This window comes from Capra hircus, chromosome 4 (genome assembly GCF_001704415.2).
Source record: "Capra hircus breed San Clemente chromosome 4, ASM170441v1, whole genome shotgun sequence".
NCBI lineage: Eukaryota > Metazoa > Chordata > Mammalia > Artiodactyla > Bovidae > Capra > Capra hircus.
The window spans coordinates 42,889,667-42,914,271 of NC_030811.1; the positions used below are offsets into that span (position 1 = coordinate 42,889,667).

At 43.7% G+C, this 24,605-nt stretch overlaps 1 protein-coding gene across 1 annotated transcript in view; it reads left to right on the plus strand.

Annotated features, from left to right (window-relative positions):
• The window catches only part of BLVRA (biliverdin reductase A), a 52,856-nt gene extending 29,339 nt beyond the window's left edge, over positions 1–23,517 (plus strand). Inside the window, exons 3-8 of the mRNA XM_005679337.3 lie at positions 115–236; positions 3,193–3,312; positions 7,511–7,608; positions 12,768–12,875; positions 16,900–17,071; positions 21,793–23,517. Coding sequence (XP_005679394.1) covers positions 115–236; positions 3,193–3,312; positions 7,511–7,608; positions 12,768–12,875; positions 16,900–17,071; positions 21,793–22,051 — 879 coding nt within the window. The 3' untranslated portion in view covers positions 22,052–23,517. The remainder of the gene's footprint in view (positions 1–114; positions 237–3,192; positions 3,313–7,510; positions 7,609–12,767; positions 12,876–16,899; positions 17,072–21,792) is intronic.

Consider the following 24,605-nt stretch of genomic DNA (forward strand, 5'->3'; position numbering starts at 1 on the left):
AGCCAAACAAGCTCAGCATCCATACATGGCAGGGAGGAAACAAATACTCAAGTTAAACATTGTAAGTATGAGCCTGGACCATTTTTAAACCGCACCTAATCCCGTGTGTTTCAGCCCGAGAGGAAGTTTGGCGTGGTGGTGGTCGGCGTCGGCAGAGCCGGCTCCGTACGGATCCGGGACCTGCGGAGTCCACACGCTTCCTCAGCGTTCCTGAACCTCATTGGCTTCGTGTCCAGGTGGCTTTGCTTTGTGCCCTGTAATTCCCTGGGAGCTGGGTGCAATGGATTAGGGTTCTCCAGACCCCAGAGAGAGCAAGCCAGCTCTGGGGTCATTCCAGGGAACTGTGCAGGGTCAGCCCCACAAGATCTCAGACAGGTCTGGGAACTAAACAGTGCTGGCCCCGCAACTGGGATGTGCAGTGAGTCATCCTATAGGGGACTGCCAAGGCAGAGGCGGGGAAGGTGAGCACAGGGCCTGACGGTGACAGGAGGGGCGCAGTGAACACACGTGGGCTGGCCTGAAAGAAGGCTTTAGGTGTGTTCCATCAGTTAACTATGACAGCCTTCCAGGGCCCTGGGCTTTGTAAGCCTGACCAGTTATTTGACATCAATGCCAATATCAACCTACTTGACAGATCCAGAAGCTGAACTGCAGAGAGGTTAAGTAATTTGCCTGTCACACAGCTGGAGAAGTGGAAGAGCTGGACGACGGTGCACGTCTATCCGATTCCAAAGCCCGGCTTTTACATACCGTGTATTCATTTCCCCTTTGATAATTCCGAACCCTGCTTTTAAGGATTATCATTTATCTCCTGTAACTCAGCCAAAACCTAACTTTAACTGCGTTTCTTCTTCCCTTACTCACCCTCAGCTCCTTCTTGACCCCCACCACTTCCACACACACTACTTAACGAAACTCACACCATGTAACATCAGTTATCAGCAGTCATTGTGAACCTGAGGTAGGCCCTATATCAGCCCAGGCATTGGGGCAGAGAGCAAGTCAGGCAGGTCTCTGCTTTTTAGTGCTTTAGACAAATCACCTAAATATTAGTACTTAGACCAGCATAAGTAACCATCATGATGGTCCATGTAGAAGTTCTTTCATATTTTAATTTATGGGACCTGCTTTCTTCCAGTTTGCCTGTCTCAGAACCTAGCCCTTCCTTAAGGACTTAAAGTGAATTTGGGGGCACAGAGGCAACCCAGAAGTGCTGGCAACATGCCTTTGGTCAGTCTTCCCCTCGCAGGAGGATTCTAAGGGAGCAGCACAGATGGGAGACTTGATATCACGATTAGCAGCTCCCCCTGCTCCCCTGCCTGCATATGGGATCTCACGTACAAGGGCTCCGGGCTGAAGGGGGGCTTCTGCTTCCCCATCAGCCCTCCTCTGCAAGCTGGTGCTATGCCTGACCTACCCAGGTCCCATAGGATGGCCATCATCCTCCCTTCCTCTCGCTTTACCACCCCTCTGCTGTTACCACACTGTCCCCTCGCCACATGCTCTGTTCCTCACAACCTACCTGCTAAGACCTGTCACCTCCCCAGGAATCCTCTTCTGAAACCCTGAACTGGGTGTTCCTTGCCTTCCTGGAACCTCCCACTTGTACCCCTGGCACAGCATTCCTCTGGTTATTTTTATTTGGCCATGTTGCATGGCCTGTGGGATCTTAGTTCCCCAACCAGGCGTCAAACCCGTGCCTCCTGCATTGGAAGCACAGAGTTTTAGCCACTGAACCACCAGGGAAGACCCCGCCTCCTGTTATTCTTGTGTTGTAGTTATGTAGTCTCTTCCTCCCTCTACCAGACCAAGCTTGCTAGAAGCTGAGGACTTTAGTTCATTCCCCACTGTTGCAGAATCCAGTAATCGAGAAACCAAGCACCACCCTTGGAGAATTGGAGAGCTCAGGTTTATTATGCCGATGAGCCCGCAAGAGTCAACACTACAAGCTCTGAGCCCCAGATAAAGGGGTTACAGAGTTTTTGTAGACAGACTATAGTGGGCAAATCTAGCTGCTAATAGGGTGGTTTAAGGGGTTTCATGAGAGTGGGAACAGCAGTCAAGATGGGGAGGGGGATGTTTGACCTTTACATGGACAGGCATGATTAAGCAGGTTTGCAGGGTTGGGCAATTGCAAACAGCAGGACAAGGGTGAGTGAGATAAGCTCCAGTTCCTAGTGTTGTAAGTCTTTCTGAGACTACGTGACCTATGTGATCCAGACTTTGCAAGGAGCAAGCTGAGTCACAGAGGCAGAACGAGGAGGAGGTTATGTAAAATTTTAACCTTTCCTCTTCACCACAGCTTCCCTACTTAGGGAAGGCACAGGGAGGCAAGCAAGAGGCATTGGTCAGACCAAACAGTGCAGATGGGGTGGCCCCCACAGGAAAGAACCTACCAGAATGTTTTTCAGCAGCCAAACTCCCCCAGCTGCCCTCTGGCTGCTCCCACTCAAGGGGGCTCTGCACTGCCCTCAAGCCTCCTGCCAGCTGCCCTGTTTCCTCTGTGACAACCTATGTTGGAGGATTGCTCCTCTGCTCCAGCCTCGGCCCCGGGGCAGCGTGCAGCCAGCACTCTCAGCTGTTCTAAAGCAGGGGTCCTTCTTACTGTGTGGGAGTCAAGGCTCAGGCTCCTGTCCTGCCCCTACTACAGTCAGCTGTGGAGCCCCTGCCTCTCTGGGCTTTGTCAGCTCGGCTATAAAGGAGGCAGTGACGCCCGCCTTCTGCTGGATGGACATAAGGCCATGATATACGTGAAGGAGCTCAAAGCCACACAGCACTGTGCCCCTCAGAGGTGTTAGTGTCTTGGATCTGGATTAGGTTTGACAGTCCTAGTGTCTGGCCAAGTGCTTGGAGCTGGCAGTGACCATAGAGATTACTTCTTAAGAGATAACAGGAGATCCATTCTTTTTATTTTAGAGATGACATAAATTCAAAGGCTCCCACATCATACAGGCTGTTAGCGGTGGTATCAGCACTCAATGCCAGTTCCAATTTCTTACTCTGTGCTGGAGGCTCTGTTTCCTACTCTGTGCTGGAAGTGCCCTGGAAATGAGATGGAAGAAATTGCTTTCTTCATTTCCAGAAACTGATCACCAGGACATTGTTGGGAGCTGGGGAGCAGGATGACACTCATTTATTCTCAGCCGATGTTCTGCCTGCTTTGAGTTCCACTTGTCTGTTCTTCTCAAACAGACGAGACCTGGGGAGCATTGATGAGGTGCCGCAAATTTCTCTGGAAGAGGCTCTTTCCAGTCAAGAGGTCGAGGTTGCTTTTATCTGCAGTGAGAGCTCCAGCCACGAGGACTACATCAGGTGGGTGTTCAAGTCCTCTGCTTGCACAGTAGTACAGGACGGTGAAAATGCCCGGGCTAGCGTCTTACACAGGGATCTTAATAATCAGTGGGATGGATCCAGAACTTTAAAAAATTATCGTCAAAATGTTAACTCTCAATATGGGTTATAAAGGTATAAGGACATGAAAAATATAGAACTAATATTTAGTTCACCATAATTAAAAACATTAGACACATAAAGAATTATAGTGCCTTATTTCATTGTAAAAATTTTATTGAGAGTAGTTTGACTAGTGCCTACCTTCTTAGAATCTGCCTACAATGTGGGAGACCTGGGTTTGATCCCTGGGTTGGGAAGATCTCCTGGAGAAGGGAAAGGCTACCCACTCCAGTATTCTGGCCTGGAGAATTCCATGGACAGAGGAGGCTAGCAGGCTATAATCCACCGGCCGCAGAGTCAGACATGACTGAGCGACCAACATTTGCCTTCTTCTCAGCGTATAAGTTAGGATATGGAGCCAATATCTTTTTTGTGCCTTGGAGAAATGCCATAATTCTTTCAGCTTCCAACATTTTATCCTTTGTACTTTAAACAACATGAAATCTCTCTGAAAATATCTCTAGGAGTTCTTTAATAGGAAGTGTTTTTTGCCATGAGTTGATTAAGGAAATAGTGGTGGCCTAGAAGATCATGGCATCTGGTCCCATCACTTCATGGGAAATGGATGGGGAAACAGTGTCAGACTTTATCTTTTGGGGCTTGAAAATCACTGCAGATGGTGACTGCAGCCATGAAATTAAAAGACACTTACTCCTTGGAAGAAAAGTTATGACCAACCTAGATGGCATATTCAAAAGCAGAGACATTACTTTGCCGACTAAGGTCCGTCTAGTCAAGGCTATGGTTTTTCCTGTGGTCATGTATGGATGTGAGAGTTGGACTGTGAAGAAGGCTGAGCGTCAAAGAATTGATGCGTTTGAACTGTGGTGTTGGAGAAGACTCTGGAGGGTCCCTTGGACTGCAAGGAGATCCAACCAGTCCATTCTGAAGGAGATCAGCCCTGGGATTTCTTTGGAAGGAATGATGCTAAAGCTGAAACTCCAGTACTTTGGCCACCTCATGCAAAGAGTTGACTCATTGGAAAAGACTCTGATGCTGGGAGGGATTGGGGGCAGGAGGAGAAGGGGACGACAGAGGATGAGATGGCTGGATGGCATCACTGACTCGATGGACATCAGTCTGAGTGAACTCCGGGAGTTGGTGATGGACAGGGAGGCCTGGCGTGCTGTGATTCATGGGGTCGCAAAGAGTCAGGCACGACTGAGCGACTGAACTGAACTGAACTGAAGATTGGGGAGGTCGTATTATATTCATAGAGTAAGAGAAATGAAATGTTTCCCCCACACATACCCTACCCCTGCCCCACCTTTGAATGCAAAGCCTTGAGCTCTCCACGCATTTGGTGGAATGGAGCCTGGAAGGAAGAGCCCCATGGAAGACCTGGCAGCCAGCAAGGCAGTGCCACCTGCCCCTAGAGCTCAGCTTTCCATTTAGGTCCTGACAATAAACTACAGCTAATTCCACAGTGCGGTTGCCCAGAAGTCAGCTGCTGTCTCTTTATTACACTCACTGTAAATGTGGACAGAAGCACCTTTATGTGGAGCCCCTTAAGCTTCTTTGGCACCAGAGAAGACCTGAACGAAGTAATCATATAATTCCCATACTTATCAATGTTTGTCCCCTAGAATATCTGGAGCATGAAAGCTGAACTTCTGAGCACAGTACTCTGGGTCCTTCCCTTACATCAGACTCCCAGCTCCTCTTAGGAACTCGTTTCTCTCTCTCTCCCCTCCCCTGCCACACAGAAACGCTGAAATTCACACCGTGTCTTAATGGACAAAGCCCCATAAATGCCCAAGCCCCTGCCTATGCTGCTTATCGTGAAACACCCTCATCCCCTGGCACCTGGAAAATGCCTGTTTACATTTCAAGACCCAGTTCAGAGCCTTAGTGAAATGTTTTCCAGTTGCCTCAGACAGAGCTGGCTGCCACGAGTTTTGTAGTCTTTATTTATAGCTGTCATGTGGTAATGGAGCTACTGGAGGTGATAGAGGGCAGTGGCACCCCACTCCAGTACTCTTGCCTGGAAAATCCCATGGACGGAGGAGCCTGGTAGGCTGCAGTCCATGGGGTTGCGAAGAGTCAAACACGACTGAGCGACTTCACTTTCACTTTTCACTTTCCTGCATTGGAGAAGGAAATGGCAACCCACTCTAGTGTTCTTGCCTAGAGAATCCCAGGGATGGGGAGCCTGGTGGGCTGCCGTCTGTGGGGTCACACAGAGTCGGACACGACTGAAGCGACTTAGCAGAGGTGATAGAATTCCAGTTGAGCTGTTTCAAATCCTAAAACATGATGCTGTGAAAGTGTTGCATTCAATATGCCAGCAAATTTGGAAAACTCAGCAGTGGCCACAGGACTAGAAAAGGTGAGTTTTCATTCCAACCCCAAAGAAAGGCAATGCCAAAGAATGTTCAGACTACCACACAATTGCACTCATCTCACACACTGGTAAAGTAATGCTCAAAATTCTCCAAGCCAGGCTTCAACAGTACATGAACTGTGAACTTCCAGATGTTCAAGCTGGATTTAGAAAAGGCAGAGGAACCAGAAATCAAATTGCCAATATCCATTGGATCATCGAAAAAGTGAGAAAGTTCCAGAAAAACATCTACTTATGCTTTATTGACTACGCCAAAGCCTTTGACTGTGTGGATCACAGCAAACTGTGGGAAATTCTTAATGAGATGGAATACCAGACCACCTGACCTGCCTCTTGAGAAATCTGTATGCAGGTCAACAAGCAACAGTTAGAACTGGACATGGAACAACACACTGGTTCCAAATTGGGAAAGGAGTACATCAAGGCTGTATAATGTCACCCTGCTTATTTAACTTACATGCAGAGTACATCATGAGAAATGCTGGGCTGGATGAAGCACAAGCTAGAATCAAGATTGCTGGAAGAAATATCAATAACCTCAGATGTGCAGATGACACCACCCTTATGGCAGAAAGTGAAGAGGAACTAAAGAGCCTCTGGATGAAAATATAAGAGGAGAGTGAAAAGTTGGCTTAAAGCTCAGCATTCAGAAAACTAAGATCCTGGCATCTGGTCCCATCATTTCATGGCAGATAGATGGGGAAACAGTGGAGACAGTAACAGACTTTATTTTGGGGGGCTTCCAAAATCACTGCAGATGGTGACTGCAGCCATGAAATTAAAAGACGCTTGCTCCTTGGAAGAAAAGCTCTGACCAACCTAGACAGCATATTAAGAGGCAGAGACATTACTTTTGTCAGCAAAGGTCCGTCTAGTCAAGGCTATGATTTTTCCAATAGTCATGTATGGATGTGAGAGTTGGACTATAAAGAAAGCTGAGCGCTGAAGAATTGATGCTTTTGAACTGTGGTGTTGGAGAATACTCTTGAGAGTCCCTTGGACTACAAGGAGATCCAACCAGTCCATCCTAAAGGAAATCAGTCCTGAATATTCAGTGGAAGGACTGATGCTGAAACTGAAACTCTAATACTTTGGCCACCTGATGCAAAGAACTGACTCATTTGAAAAGACTCTGATGCTGGGAAAGATTGAAGGCAGGAGGAGAAGGGGACGACAGAGGATGAGATGGTTGGATGGCATCACTGACTTCATGGACATGAATTTGAGTAAGCTCCAGAAGTTGGTGATGGACAGAAAGGCCTGGCATGCTGCAGTCCAAGGGCCGCAAAGAGTTGGACAAGACTGAGTCACTTTCAGTCGCTGCCGAAGGACTGCAGCACACCAGGCCTCCCTGTCCATCACCAACTCCCAGAGTTGGGAACTGTCTGTGGTAATAGACAATTTACCTGTTGACACGGCTGTATTTCTCCTCCAGAATAACTGGTAAACAGTACCTGGTTGGATATGTCAGTGGACGAATGGGTGAATGTTCAAGTGAGCACATAACTAGAAAGCCTTTCTCTTACTGCTTAATAGAAAATAGCTTGGATGCAGTTCATCCTCCCCATCCCCTGGCCCTGACTCTCATCTGCATTCTGTCATAACACATTTACCCGGAGACTTGTGGGCATTATTCACAGTCTGTCCTGCAGGGTACTTAAGCAAAGTTTAATTGAAGTGCATTTTATCTGTATTTATCCCTCTTTCCCAAAGGCAATTCCTGAATGCTGGAAAGCATGTCCTTGTGGAATACCCCATGACACTGTCTTGGGTGGCAGCTAAGGACCTGTGGGAGTTGGCCGAGCAGAAAGGTGATGTATGTTCTGTGCGTCTGGAGCGCACACCCTCTTACTAAGAATTCCTGCCTCTAAGACTTCTATGGTACCATCTTCATGCCTTATAAACAACCCTGTGTCAGATATGTTACTGGCCCAGGGGCTCCGAGCCCAGCCCCCCATACTGTCGGGTGGGGGTGTGTTTGTGGAGGAACACGGGGCAGAGGGAGGGATGGGAATTTGCAGACTTTTGTTCAAGATTTACCAGCTTCTTTTACTCTAATGAAAAATATGAATTAGCTTCTACTTATGCTAATATTATCTTGCTTTTATTCATGTGATACTTGTATTGCTAATGGAAAAATGCCTAGATTAGGGTAACTGATTGTCTGATGTACACAGTTTATAGTTTTTGTTGTTTCTCAAGAGGAGCACTGTTTATTAATACTGGGAACTTGGAAACTCTTCTAAGCATATGTTATTTTGCTTAATTCTCTTAGAAATCCTTGGAGGTAGGTATTTTCTCTAGCTTATGTATAGGAATCCATGGCTCACAGAAGTCAAAAATTTTCTACCAGAAATGGAGCATAACCTTCAAAAATTGTATGCCTGTAATTTATATAATATTGTACATCTACTATACTTTTTAAAAAAGTTTTGTACCAGGTCACAAAGCTAGTAATGTGACCACTAAATGAGAGGTAGAGATTTGATTTCAATCCTTTTGGGCTCTGAAGTCCACGTTTTTCCCTCTGAGCCTTGCTGAACACCACAACTAGAGAGAGACCCACATGCCACCAGTAAGACCTGATGCAGTCAAATATAAAGAAATATTTTTTAAAAGGCATGTAGTCCAATGGAATAGAATAGAGAGCCCAGAAACAAACCCTTGTGTATATAGATGGTCAAGTGATCTTTGACAAGGGTCTTTGAGATCACACAGTGGAGGGAATGGACAGTCTCTTTAACAGAAAGTGCTGGGAGAGGTGGATAGCCACATGCAAAAGAATGAAGTTGTACCTTTACTTTATACTATTGTAACTCACACAGCCCTAAATGTAAGGTGTAAAACTATAAAACTCCTGGAAGAAAATGTAGGGAAAAGCTTCTGGACATTGGCGATGGCAGTGACTTTTTTTCTGGGTGTGACACCCAAAGTACAGGCAACAAAAGCAAAAGTAGACGTGGGATTTCGCACTAAACTAAAAAAGGCTTCTGCACAACGAAGGAGGCAGTCAACAGAGTGACAAGGCAACCTACAGAAGGGGAGAATGAGCTTGCAAATCAGGTACCTGATAAGGGTTAATATCCAGATTATATAAAGAGCGCTTAACACTCAACAACAACAATAAATAACCTGATTTTAAAATACACAAAGAACCTGAAAAGGTACTTCTCCGAAGAAGATTTACAAATGACCAACAAGCATACAATAAAGATTGTCACTAATGATTATCACACGGGAGAAAGGCCGTAAGAGTACACTAAACGTGGGAAATGTTTTATGAGCAAATCTGTTTGAACACTGGAGAATTCACCCTAGAGAAAGGCATAGATGAACATGGAATTTGCAATTTCCTTGTTCAGCATAGGGTCACTGGAGGAAACTGAGGGGCCATCGGTCTGAATTGAATCTCACTTCCAAGTGCTTCTGAGAGCAGCCTGAATTTTTTCCTTACTCAAATTAGAGATTATAGAGTATTGAGGCACTATTGAAGGGCATGTATTTCTCAAGTCTAAAAGAACCATACTTAGTGATGGCCACAATTCTTTGAGCTAATGTTGCTGTTTGCAAGACCACTGGGTCCAGGGAAACCATAATTGGTGCAGAAACTTACATGGCAGCTGGTAAAGAATCCACCTGCCAATGCAGGAGACGCAAGATGCGAGTTCGATCCCTGGGTCGGGAAGATCTCCTGGAGAAGGAAATGGCAACTCACTCCAGTATTCTTGCCTGGAATATTCCATGGACAGAGGAGCCTGGTGGGCTACAGTCCACTGGGCCGCAGAGACTTGGACACAGCTGAGCAACTGAGCACACATCACTAAGGATTAAAGGAATGCAAAGCAAAGCCACATTGAAATATCTCCTCAAACCCATGAAGACAGCCACTATTAAAAACAAAACGAAACTGGGACTTCCCTTTTGGTCCAGTAGTTAAGACTCAAAGCTTCTATGCAGGGGGCACAGGTTTGATCCCTGGCAAGGGAACTAAGATCCCACGTGCCACACAGTATTGCCAGAACAAAACAAAAAAACGAAACAAAACAACATGCTGGTGAGAGTGTGGAGAAATTAATTAGAGCCCTTGTGCCCTATTGGTGGGAATATAATATGGTTCAGCCACTCTGGAAAACTGTATGGAGGTTTCTGAAAAATTTATAAATAGAATATGATCCAGCAATCCCAGTTCTGGATATAATCTGAAAAGACTTTAAAGGATTTGGAAGAGATATTTGCACACTCTGGTTTATAGCACATTATTCACAATAACCAAGAAGTAGAAACAACTCAGATGTCCATTGATGAATGAATGGATAAAGAAAATGTGATGAATATATACAGTGGAATATTATTCAGCCTTAAGAAAGAAGTGAATCTTGTCACAAGCTACAACATGGAAGAATCTTGAGAATATTATGCTAAGTAATATAAGAAGTCACAAAGATTATATGAAGTATCTAGAATAGTTAAATTTGTAGAAACAGAAAATAGAAGGGTGGCTGCTAGGGAGCGGTGTGGAGGAATAGAGGGAGTTATTTTAGTTGGGTACAAAATTTCAGTTTTGCAAAGTGAAAAAGTTCTAAAGATCTTTTGTACACAGTGTCCTTATAGTTAATACTACTGGACTATAGACTGAAAATTGGTTAATTGGGTAAATTTTATATTATACGTCTTCCTACAATCTTTTAAACAACAAAATAAATTTAGAAGAATCAGAGCAATCAAAATTGAAGAGAGGATTTGACCTCAAGTGGAATGTTGATGCACAATAATTAGAAAGCCCCAAATGCAACATCATTAATTTAACAATTTGGGCAAGTCAAAATATGTGTCAAAGAATAGTAAAAAATTCAGATCTTTTGTAAACCTAATTTTACAGAAATACATTAAAAAATTATTTTGTACAGAAGTGTACATGCCAACATTTTAAGAGCAAAAATTGGCATGCAAATTCAGTATTCAAAAGAGAATGGTTAATGGTTAATTATGGTATTTTCATCTGATGAATACTATTCAGGCTCTAAAAGTCATAGATTCTTACTGTCATAAAAAAGGTACATGATACATGACTAAATACAAAACGGTAACAGAACTACATGTATTATCACTTTAAAACAAATACAGATATGTGGACAGTTTGTTTGATAGTGGTTATTTCTTGGTAGTGGTATTTTGGATGATTTTATTTACTTTCTATTTTTCTTTATTTTTCATGTTTCCTATAATGAGCATAATTTGTTTTAGTAATATGAAATAATACATTTTTTAAAATTGTTAAGAATGTGCGAAATTGTATATATAGTATAGCCCCCTAAAACAAAAACAAATTTTAAAAAGTTACACATAATTTGGACAAATCACTAGAGAAATTTAAATATTTAATGTAAAGGAAAAAAAATTAAGATATAATAAAAGCTCTCCATAGAAAGAGAAAATAAATTTATGTTGTATTGCTTCTGCTGGTAGGGGGTAGAATTATAGAGATGGAGATCTCATCTTCATACAAGAAAGAGTTTTCTAAGAATCGTAACTGTTCCAACAGGACGCCATAGAAAATAGTTTCAGCATTGAGTATCATATAGTTTACTACTCCTTGGTTAAGAGTACCGTTTGCATTTTAAATATTACAAATATAATGGAAAATCATATTTCTGTTTTCATGGGCAGGCACACATAAAATGAATCTCTAGCCCCATCTGTTTCCTCACCAATCAGATGAGATAGCTTGCCAAGTCTGACATATTTAAATAACGAGTGAGATAAGCTTTTCTAGCACTTGAATCAGTGGTTAAACTAGTTACAAATCACGAACCCTATGACCCAAGAATTTCTGAGAAGTACGTTCTATTTCTTCTACAAAAGTAGCTCTGAACAGGCTAACACCAAAAACACTGAAGACATTGAATAATAATTCTGGTGTTCATCTGATTATCTGAGTTTTTGTAATTTGAGACAGAATTGCCTTGTGATAAATTCAGAGATTTTAAGTGCAGAGTTAAATGAATTTGGACAGAGTATATATACCCATGTAATGATTACTCCAGTCAAGATACAGAACATTTTTATCATTCCAGAAAGTTCCCTAGTGCCCACGTCCTGTCGGTCATTTATACCCACAGTAACATTGATTATCTACTACCAAACTACCTTTCCGATTATCTCTCAGCTAGGACCTGAGATCTTTCCTGTATTGCTTAAACATCAGTGTCAACATCATGTCACATACACTGGAGGGGAAAAAAAGCAAGTGAAACCAAATGGCAACAATGATTAGCTGGTAGCATTCTGAGTGGTTTCATTTGTTTCTTTATGCTCTTTCACGTTTTCTCAATTTCCTACAATGACATGAATTTACATTTATACTTTAAAACTAAAAGTAGTTTTGTTTCTACCGTATGATCACAATCATGAAAAATAATTCACAGCAGAATGACAAAAGGGAAATAAACCAATATCTTAGTAGTGGTTCTTTCTGGTAAATAGGATCATGGTATTTTTACTTCTCATTTTCCTCCCAAATTTAACAACACATATTATTTCTAAGATAGACAAAACACTCTATTTTGAAAGATGAGGCCAAAATGGTTCTTGAGAATTTCATAAATTACTAGTTATTTTAGAAAGCTGCTGAAATATGTGTGAGAAAATGCATGAGTTGAGACTTCAAGTCCATTAATTGTAAGCTGCCCTTTCATTTTCTCCTAAGAAGTTCTTATTTCATAATCCATGGCTGTTTCTGGCTTGCTCTCATATTTTTGTTGCTATAACTATTTGTTTTGTGGAAGATTATTTATTTGAAATAATGACAGACTTACAGAATCGTAAATATAATACAGTACAGAGAACTACTTTTTCTTGAATCATATAAGAGTAAGTTGCCCAGCTGATCCCCTAATAATTTCATGTGTATATCCTACAAATAACACAGTTGATGATAACTGCCTTTTTCACTCCATCCTTGTCATGACAGGGAAAGTCTTGCATGAGGAGCATGTTGAACTCTTGATGGAGGAGTTTGCATTCCTGAAGAAAGAAGTGGTGGGGAAGGACCTGCTGAAAGGGTCTCTCCTCTTCACAGGTCAGTCCTTGGTGAGATCACAGGTCATATGTAACTGGTGAGGCAGGGTGGTCTGAGGTGGGGAGGCTGAGTTCTTTCCTAGCTCTCTAGGATGTGAACTTGGATTCATTTCTGCCAAAGAGTCTCTGCGGGCCAATTTAATTTTCCCAAATAGCCACAGACAATAAAAATATCTATTTTGCTTCTTTCCTCAAATGAGATTTGATTGCTTGGTGGGCCTTGGGTAAAATATGTGTTAGAAATCTGAAGCACATTTATACTTTTGGCCCAGTCAATTAGACAGAAGCTTCTCTCATGAAATCCTGACGAATTGGAGATTATATTCTACAGATTAAAAATGAAAGCTCTCTTTTAAAAAGGACTGAGGAAAAGGTTCCTTGGAGAAGAGAATATTTTTATACTTCTCTGTGCAGCAAATAGAATATGCATAGCCCCTTCCTTCCTCCAACAAGTTATCAGAACAGTAGCTGCAGCCAAAATATCCAGCCTACTATATATTCAGCTATTTATGTTGGTCTTTCTGGGAGCACCTCCATTAGCAGTAGAGAATGAATGACCTGGAGCTTCCAGCTCTGCAGTCTCCTTTGGGCAGACTCCTTAGATTTGTCTGTACCCTAAGGCATTAGCAGTAGGAAGTTAACAAGCTGGAGCCTCCAGCTCTGCACCCTAAAGCATCTGGGCCACCTTTCCTGAGGACTTGCATTACAAGAAGGGAAGTGTGACATTGTTAAGTGGGAAAACCATTCATCTCTAATCTCATTTCAGAATCCATCTTCATCCTTTATTTTATTCCTTTTTGTATGTTTTAAACTTTTTTTTCCTTTACAATACTGTATTGGTTTTGCCATACATCAACATGAATCCACCAGGGGTGTACATAAGTTCCCACTCCTGAACCCTCCTCCCACCTCCCTCCCCATACCATCCCTCTGGGTTATCCCAGTGCACCAGCCAAGCATCCTGTATCCTGCATCGAACCTAGACTGGCGATTCGTTTCTTATATGATATTATGCATGTTTCAATGCCATTCTCCCAAATCATCCCACCCTCTCCCTCTCCCACAGAGTCAAAAAGTCTGTTCTGTACATCTGCGTCTCTTTTGCTGTCTCGCATACAGGGTTATTGTTACCATCGTTCTAAATTCCATATATATGCGTTAGTATACTGTATTGGTGTTTTTCTTTCTGGCTTACTTCACTCTGTATAATAGGCTCTAGTTTCATCCACCTCATTAGAACTGATTCAAATGTATTCTTTTTAATGGCTGAGTAATACTCCATTGTGTATATGTACCACAGCTTTCTTATCCATTCATCTGCTGATGGACATCTAGGTTGCTTCCATGTTCTGGCTATTATAAACAGTGCTGCAATGAACATTGGGGTACACGTGTCTCTTTCAATTCTAGTTTCCTCAGTGTGTATGCCCAGCAGTGGGATTGCTGGGTCATAAGGCTGTTCTATTTCCAGTTTTTTAAGGAATCTCCACACTGTTCTCCATAGTGGCTGTACTAGTTTGCATTCCCACCAACAGTGTAGGAGGGTTCCCTTTTCTCCACACCCTCTCCAGCATTTATTGCTTGCAGATTTTTGGATCGCAGCCATTCTGACTGGTGTGAAGTGGTACCTCATTGTGGTTTTGATTTGCATTTCTCTGATAATGAGTGATGTTGCGCATCTTTTCATGTGTTTGTTAGCCATCTGTATGTCTTCTTTGGAGAAATGTCTGTTTAGTTCTTTGGCCCATTTTTTGATTGGGTCATTTATTTTTCTGGAATTGAGCTGCATAAGTTGCTTGTATATTTTTGAGATTAGTTGTTTGTCAGTTGCTTCATTTGCTATTATTTTTTCCCATTCCGAAGGCTGTGTTTTCACCTTGCTTATAGTTTCCTTTGTTGTGCAGAAGCTTTTAATTTTAATTAGGTCCCATTTGTTTATTTTTGCTTTTATTTCCAATATCCTGGGAGGTGGGTCATAGAGGATCCTGCTGTGATGTATGTCTGAGAGTGTTTTGCCTATGTTCTCCTCTAGGAGTTTTATAGTTTCTGGTCTTACATTTAGATCTTTAAGATCTTTAAGATCTTTTGAGTTTATTTTTGTGTATGGTGTTAGAAAGTGTTCTAGTTTCATTCTTTTACAAGTGGTTGACCAATTTTCCCAGCACCACCTGTTAAAGAGACTGTCTTTAATCCATTGTATATTCTTGCCTCCTTTGTTGAAGATAAGGTGTCCATAGGTGTGTGGATTTATCTCTGGGCTTTCTATTTTGTTCTGTTGATCTATATTTCTGTCTTTGTGCCAGTACCATACTGTCTTGATGACTGTGGCTTTGTATGTTTTAAACTCTTTATTGCTTCCCTGGTGGCTCAGAGGTTAAAGCATCTGCCCGCAATGCGGGGGACCTGGGTTCGATCCCTGGGTCAGGAAGATCCCCTGGAGAAGGAAATGGCAACCCACTCCAGTATTCTTGCCTGGAGAATCCCATGGATGGATGAGCCTGGTGGGCTACAGTCCACGGGTCGCAAAGAGTCGGACACGACTGAGTGGCTTCACTTCACATAGCCATTTAACAATGTGTGATAGTTACAGGTGGACAGCAAAGGAACTCAGTCATACATATACATGTATCCATTCTCCCCAGACTCCCCTCCCATCCAGGCTGCCATAACATTGAGTAGAGTTCCCTGTGCTGTACAGTAGGACTTTGCTGGTTATTCATTTTAAATATAGTGGAGTGTACATGTCGATCCCAAATACCCTAACCATCTCATCCCTACTCTCTTCCCCACTGTAGAAGTTCATTCTCCAAGGCTGAGATCCATCTTCATCCTTTAAAATGACCATCTAATGAGCATTGTGGCAACAAATAATAACCATCAATCTGCACAAGGAATTGTGCTAAGTATGTGACATGCATTATTTCATGTTAATTCATAGGATAATCCCATGAAGTGGGTATTCATTACCCCTGTCATACAGATTTTTTTTTTTTAATGAAGCTCAGAGGTGGGTAGCTTCACAAAGTTGACCCAACAGTTATGACTTTGGGGCTCAGATTTGTGACAGCTGCTCAATCCTCTGCAAAGAGAAGGAGCAAACAGTGACCAGCCCAGAGGGAGCTGTGTTTCCTCTGTAAGTCTGACACTTAGGTCCTAGTTATTTCAAATCATGTAGTCTATGAAACTTACAGTCTTGGTTTGCTATTATTTACCTTTTTATTTGATTTGCTTGTGATCTTCTTTAGAACATACTCATAATTATGAGTTGTTTTAAGTCAGTATCAAGTTACAAGAAATCTGTGGTTTAAAAATCAGTGTAACAGATATGATATCTTACAAATTGAAGTTATGTTTAAAATTTAGACTGGGAACAGAGGGGAGTAACATCTTGACCAGGTTTCTCACCCAGATCCTCTTTGGAATATACTGTTGTACCTGAGATGATAGATATTGAAGTCTAAGAAAACACCACTGTATCAATTATCTTGATATTGATGTAGTCTATAGGTATTACTGTTTTCCTCACAGCTCTCACGATTCCTTCGCCCTCTTATAATTTACACAGTTATATATTTATAGGAATATAGGCTTGCAGGACTAAAATATGTTAATTCTTCTTTTACTTCAAGTTACTAAGAGAATATATATGTATATGTGTGTACCGCATATATACATGTATATATATGTGTGTGTGTGTGTGTGTGTGCGTGTATATATATATATACACACACATGCATACACACATAACATATACATGTTAGAAGCCTGAAACATTTTTATTTCCCTGTGGGCCAGATAACCTGCAATATCCAATGAAATATTTTATTTTACCAACAAACTGAATTTCAGAAGCAGGAGCAAAGGGAGACGTTTCTCTGAAAGTCTCCATAAGAATCATCTCCCATACCCCCGCTATGAGGCAAGGTTGTGTGTTCTGATCCCCAGCCACATCTGTTGGCTCCCTGTCACCCCCAAGTCATCAGCCTTTCCCCTCCAGTCCCCGACTTGTCTGTGTTTCCCCACAGCTGCCCCACTGGAAGAAGAGCGGTTTGGCTTCCCTGCATTCAGCGGCATCTCTCGCCTGACCTGGCTGGTCTCCCTCTTCGGGGAGCTTTCTCTCGTGTCTGCCACTTTGGAAGAGCGAAAGGAAGACCAGTATATGAAGATGACTGTGTGCTTGGAGACAGAGAACAAAAGGTAGGTTGGGAAAAGCTGTGAGGAGCGGGCAATATAAGGACATCCTTGTGTGTTCATGAGGGAGAATTCGGGGAGACCCAGGGACCTAAACCCCAACCCCCGACTCCAGAAGAGCCATCTGCTTCTGCAGTGGGACAGGTGCTGAAATCTCACTTACGTTGCTTTACGCCTTCCTCCTAGTAGCCCCATAAGGTTAAGAGAAGCATACAGATCTGATATGTTAGATATGTTTAGATCAGAAGAGCCCCCAAATGGCTCACAGTTAAACAATCTGGAAGTCAGAAGGCCTTACAGAGGAGGAACACTCTAGTAATGAAGATGCCCCCAGGAGCTCCCTTGGACTTGAGGCATCCAATTCTAATTTTCCCTATGGGAGCCCTGGAGAAGGAAATGGCAACCCACTCCAGTATTCTTGCCTGGAGAATTTCATGAACAGAGGATCCTGGTGGGCTACAGTCCCTGGGGTCGCAAAGAGTCAGATATGACTGAGCGACTCAGACATAATACACAGATATGAGCGGGTTGCCTAAGCCACACAGTGAACAATATCAGATATAGGAGCAGAAGTCCAGTTATATCTGTGACCTGCATTCATTCCAGCATTTTATTGTGAAAGTTGCAGGCACTGGTGAAGTTGAAAGAACTCTGCAGTGAGCATCTGTATAGCTACCACCTAGATCTTGCCATTAATATTGTACTCAGCTTGCCTGTATCATGCCCAGCTGTTTATCAGCTTTATCACATCATACTGTTGTAATGTTCCCCAAATACTGATTCTTTATTCTCCATACCAAGTCTTTTTTTTTTTTTTTTTTTTCATTTAAAAATGTTCAAGAGACTTTAAAATAGTACAAAGATGTTCAGGTTGACTATAAGATCATACTGAGGTGGTGTCTGTTGGTTCTTCCATTGCTAAAGCCTCCATTTGATCCTGGTTCATTACACACCCTGATAATTCTTCCAGTTGGGTAGTAGTGATACTCTGATTCCCAGCATCTTCCATAAACTGTCACACGTCCATAAATGACAGAAAACACGCCAGAAATAATCACTAAATGTTTGCAGATTTTACCTGAATATCTTTGATGTGTTGTTTTTCGAAACCAAGTCCTCTTGGTCCATTTGGGAAACCAACATCATGATGGGTCCCATCTGGTACAAAATGCAGCTCTTTCACCAGCAAACAACCCTTCAAGATCAAAAGCTTCATAACAAGTCTTTAAAACATTAGGAGCCTCTGCGAGTTGTTTGCAGACACAATTCCTTCAGTTAGAGCCACCTTCTAACAACATAGTGGAAGAGAGCAGAGCTGTAGCAGGGATTGAGGAGGTGGGGAGGCATGATGTTGAAAGGTCACAGTAAAAGGACCAGTGAGACCAGGGTCATTGCCTGAAGCCCTGTTGCACAAAGTGCTAGTATTTGCTAACGTTTACTGAGTTCTCGCCTATGTGCCAGGGCCTAGCGCTTTTATAAGAATTTTCTCATATAATGTTTATACCAACTGTCTGGAACGGGCATTACTATGATCACTTGGGAAATTATGATCACCCGAGACTCAGAGAGGTTAAGAAACTCGCCAAGGGCACACAGCTAATAAATGATTATGTGAGAATCATGCTCAAGCAGCCTGTCTTCAGTCCTCGAATGATCACACCTTCTCCTCCACAATGCACAGGAAGGGCACAAAAAAGGAATATCATTGAAAACACATCGGGCCTTATCTTTACCTCATCCTTACCTATCAGTGAAGTAGGTATCATTAGCCTCAGGCCCCAGATCATCCAGGGAAACCCAGTGCAGCTCACTTCCAATCTGTGTTCTTTCCATTTTACTAGCAGTTTCCAAACTTTGTAAAAATAAGCATTCAAACACTTTTTCAACCCAAACCTATATAGAAGAGGTGCACATTTCAGTCCTCTTGTTGAAGCTGGTTGGTAGGGCTGGGACCAGAGCCAGGTGCACCCCCCACCCCCTCGTCCTGTTAGAAGAACACAGTTAGAAATTGCCACCTCTGCAGTGCTTGAGACACATGCTGACTAGAGGAGTGTGGCTGTGGGTGTACACCTTCATGTGGAAGGTAAGAAGTAAGAAGCATTTTTGCAGGTAGTCAGAGCTCAGGCTGGTGAATGCAGATATTTGCAAGTGGAGGTTTCCAGAGAGGACCAGAGGAGCCATCTGAGTCCAAGCTTGTGGTTTGGGTCGGGAGGCCTAGAGCTAAGAGTTGTCCAAGCCCAGAACATGGATGGGCCCGGGGCCACCTTTAGCTCCTCTCTAATTGACAGTAAAGTCCCAACAGCTGATGTCCTCACTTAAATATGTGAACAGGGAGACTCCCCCTGATGGTTCGTAGTTAAGACTCCCCGCTTCCAATGCAGTGGGCGGAGGTTCAATCCCTGGTCAGGGAACTAAGATCCATATGCTGCATGGTGCGGCCAAAAATTATATATATATATTTATATACACATATATATATGAACAGGAAACAGCATAACCAAGTTTTGAGTAGGCGGGACCACAAAAGGAGGAAGTTTCTCTGTCCACATCTCTCTTGATGTTTCCCAGCATGTGTGGGTGTTGGCATGGTTCCCCCTTTATATACTTCACATATTTTTCTCTTAAACATTTTACTCACTCTCTAGTGTAGGTCTCGGTAAGCTGAAGGGAGGGTTCGTTTACCCTGAGCTTCCTGCAGCACTCAAAAGAATCTTAAGTGATCCGTCTGGGCCCCTTTCTTGCAACCTCATACCTTATATCTGTTTGTTTGTTTGTTTTATGCTTCACAGCATGTAGGACTTTAGTTCCCTGAGTTTCCCAACCAGGGGTCGAACCCATGCCCCCTGTATTGGAAGTACAGAGTCTTAACCACTGGGCCACCAGGGAAGTCCCCCCACACCTGTATATTTAGCTTTATTATGTCCCATCCCTCTAGAGGCAGAGAACAAACAAAAGGTAGTTCCGCTTTGTCCATTAGCAACACTGGTCTAAACTGCCCATTCTGGACCTGCCCGCCTGCACCCTGGGGGGAAGGGGGAAGGAATCCGAGGAAGGGTAATGGGAGACAAGACCCTGATGCCTGCTCAGGATTGAACCCTTTCTCTGTTCATATCACAGCCGTCCAACCAGATTGCCTTGTCCTTGACCCTGACTCAGCCCTGTAGAAGTAAGGACGGGAAGGCAAAGAGAAGTAGCCAGAGCAAGTCCTCTTAAGACTTCCTGAAACTTTGTTCCCAGAAGAAGGAAGGAAAACTTATGTGTATATGTGTGAAAAGTTTGAATGCAGGCTATCCATATTAAATTAAAATTGGAAAGAGCTTGAATATTTGGCAATAATAAAATAGTAAACGAATTATATAATCAGTTGTCCATGATATGCAGATAGCAGTATCTGTAGGATGATATTTTTAAATAAACATAGTCAAAAATTAGTTATACTTTAGGGTTTATATACCACATCAGTTCAGTTCAGTTCAGTCGCTCAGTCATGTCCAGCTCTTTGCGACCCCATGAATCACAGCATGCCAGGCCTCCCTGTCCATCACCAACTCCTGGAGTTCACTCAAACTCAACGTCCATCAAGTCAGTGATGCCATCCAGCCATCTCATCCTCTGTCATCCCCTTCTCCTCCTGCCCCCAACCCCTCCCAGCATCAGAGTCTTTTCCAATGAGTCAACTCTTTGCATGAGGTGGCCAAAGTACTGGAGTTTCAGCTTCAGCATCATTCCTTCCAAAGAAATCCCAGGGCTGATCTCCTTCAGAATGGACTGGTTGGATCTCCTTGCAGTCCAAGGGACTCTCAAGAGTCTTCTCCAACACCACAGTTCAAAAGCATCAATTCTTCGGCGCTCAGCCTTCTTCACAGTCCAACTCTCACATCCATACATGACCACAGGAAAAACCATAGCCTTGACTATAGACAAATACTTGAAAGGATTGTCTCAAACTGAAGAGGTTTTTATTTAGGTGAAAGAATTATGGATTTTTTTCCTTTTTCTTGTAAAAGTCTTTAAATCAATGCTGTATTGTTTTTAGAATGCTTTTTAAAGCAGATTTTGTATTTTTGCTGTCATATTATTCAGTGAAGCTTCTTTAGATCAAAGGCCTGATTAGGCTTCTCTGTTTCTGATTAAGCAGGTAACACAGTTATTATCTACTATAAAGACAGAAGAGGTAAACCCAGAGAAAGGAGAAACTTTAGAGAAGTGGGGTATGTCCCATTAGGACTGGAGATTTTTCTGAGTGCTGACCTTGACCTTGACCTGGGGGGCACATGTAAAATGGAAACAAATGCTTTGCGAGCAGGCAGAGAGTGTCTAGTCTTTTCCGGCATGTGCGGGGGATCACAGACCTCTTTGAAATGGGATGAAAGCACTCTAAGAATTCTTTCCCATAAAAATGCACATATACTTGGAAACAGCAGTTTGCTCCAGAACCTCAGGTCTGCATTCTCAGGGCTCAGGGTAGAAAGTCCTGAATAATGAACTGATATTCACACCAAAATCATTGCACAGATTCCCCTGCCTGGTGGCAAAACTGAATAAAAGGACCGTTGGTCAGTAGAGTTGCCAACAGTCGCCATGGCTTCTGGAGGGCCGGTGGAGGCTGGGATGCAGCTGCTGCAGGAGAGATGGGCTCACAGGAGGATCTAGCAGGGGGTGCTCAGGTGCCAGCAAGCATCCATGTGCCCTCAGTGAATTTAACACTGTGCCTCTTGCCTCTGCAGCCCGCTGACCTGGATTGAAGAGAAAGCACCTGGCCTAAAGCGAAACAGACGTTTAAGCTTCCATTTCAGATCTGGGTCCCTGGAGAATATGCCCAACGTAGGCATCAATAAGAATATTTTCCTGAAAGATCAGAATATATTTGTCCAGAAACTCCTGGGCCAGTTCTCGGAAGAGGAGCTGGCTGCCGAGAAGAAACGCATCCTGCACTGCCTGTGGCTCGCAGGAGAGATCCAGAAACACTGCTGCTCGAAGCAGTGAGGGGAAGGGGCAGTGCTGCTCTGCTCAGCAAAACCGGGGCCTGATCTTTATCGAGAGGTGACCTTTCTCCCTATTCTTACCATTAAACATGTCTTGGGTAAACAGGATTTGCTTATTGTCACCAGCTATGTTGGGGCCTCCAGTGGGGGCTCCCATGGGAATGAAAAAAAACAAGCAGCCAACCTTGGTTGAGCAGTGCTAAATGCTTTAAGATGCCTGGTTTCACTCAGGCTTCCCAGTGGCCCTGCCACTGAGTGTTATCAGATATGTTTTCCTTAGTATCTTTGAAAACCTTCTTTGAAGTCACCCAGATAGTAAACAGCAGAACCAGCCTTTAAAGCCCACTCATATGCTAAATCACCAAGAAACAGTGCCTTGACCCCTATTCCCTGCCTTGGAAAAGTCTTAGTCACTCAGTCATGTCTCACTCTTTGAGACCCCATAGACTGTAGCCCACCAGGCTCCTGTATTCCTGGAATTTTCCAGGCAAGACCACTGGAGTGGGTTGCCATGCTCTCCTCCAGGGGATCTTCCTGACCCAGGGATCAAACCCAGGTCTCCCACATTGCAGGCAGATTCTTTACCATCTGAGCCACCAGGAAAACCTTCTTTCCACCCACGTGCCCCCAACCCCTGTCCCACCAAACTGGGTGATCATGCCTAGTGCTGGAGATCCCAAAAATGAGGAAGATGTAGCCACTGCCTTCAAAAACTCAATGTCCAAAGGGAAGCAAGTCACATAAACTAGTCATTGCCGGAGGTCCAGAGTGCTCCTGGCCATCTGGAAAAGGGTTCAGGGAAGATGTCCATGCCAGGTCCTGATGATGAAGAGGTCAACCATGTGAAGGTCAGAGGAGACGGCATTGTGGCCGGGAGCAGGATGAACAGAAGGGAGTGGGGAACAGCCTGGCCGGTGCCCTGGGGCACTGGGTCTGGAAGTGGGAGTCCCAGGGAGGCAGAGCTGATGGTGGGGGCCCTGTAGACCAGGTGAAGGGCTGGGGAGTTAGGCTGTGCAGAGGCACCAAAAGGTTTTACTTAAAGCAGGGGGGTGAGGGTGTGCATGGTTAGGTTTCTGGTTTAGGTAGAGAACTAAGAAGGCTGCCTGGAGAGGAGACTGGAGACCCAGGAGGAGATGGCCAGGGGAGCCACGCGTGTTTGTAGCTGCAGCCCTTGGCTCCTCTGGAGTCGTGTCCAGTTCTGTCTGCTGACCTTGAGGCAGAGTGGAGTCCTAGGAAGCTGCTCTTTCGTGTCACTGGTGGCCCTGTTGCATCTTCTAAGTTGGTGTTAAGAGTCTTGCTTCTGTCAATGTCTCTCTCGGTTTGTTCCTGCTCCCTACTTGCCTTTGTGAGCTTTAACTATTTTGGAATCTGTGAGATGGAGGCAAACTCCATTTTCTACCTCTGTTTCTATCACTCCATCACCTTAGTTGGTAAAGCAGGCAAATATATTAAATCTGAAAAAAAAAATCCTTATGGTTTTTCTTTCATTTGCCACATAAAATAATTTGTAATAAATATTGGCCCACTGGTTCTCTTGTTTTATTATCCACATCAAATGTTGCTCAAGGCCAGGAAGTATGGTATCTGTTTTTGTATGCTCAGCTGCATCTAGCATGAGGTAAGTGTTACAGATTCAATAACCAAAATACAGTGCTGTAGTCTCTCCCATTTGGGCTTCTTAACTTGACTGTTTCAAAATATTGGCCCTATTTGATACTGGAAGTAGGGTGGGTAGCAAAGAAGACCAGAGCTGGACAGTAAAGAAGTAGAAGCAGATTTTATTCAGAACAGTTGCAAAAGGGGAAGAGAGACCTCGGTACAGAACAGGACTCAGTTCTGCACAGAGTGTGGGCAAGTGGGGATTTATAGCCATGAGCAGGTCAGTGGATGAAAAATCGCTGAGAGGAAACATCAGGTGTTGGCGGGGGGGGGTTGACTACTCTGACTTGAGATGATTCTTGCCGAAGGCAGGCTGGCAAGATCAGATATGAAGGGTGAGGGATAAGGAATCTGATCAGCTATTGAGGAATTTATTAGGATTCTTGCTAAAACCGGGCAATGGAAAGACAGATGGGGAAGCCAGAAGGTTGACGTCTAGATGAGCAGAGGGTTCAGAGCAGCCTTACTATACCTGGTCCAGAAAACAGTTTTTGTCATGGGCTATGTGATTACTAATTGGTATTGACAATCCAGCTTGTTTTTTGTTTGGTCAAGAGATCCAAGATGGAAACATTCATTCATTGTACTAACTGGAAGGAACTGCAGAGGGAGAAGGAAGAGGAGACGGGAGGAAACAGGCGAGAGAGAAGACAGAGCAGCGGTCTTACTCTTCCGTTTACAGCAGCCCTCGCCTTCTGGGGCATCTGGAACCATCCTGGTTTCCTGCCCCGCCCCAGCCACTCCCTACTGACGCCTTTCCCAGATACTCCTCTCTCTGAAGGCTGCACTCAGCTCTCCAATCACAGCTCCTCACAAAAGAAACGACAAGTAGAAACTGAAAAATAGGACAGGGACTTCCTTAGTGGTCCAGTGGCTAGGACTTCATGCTCCCAAGA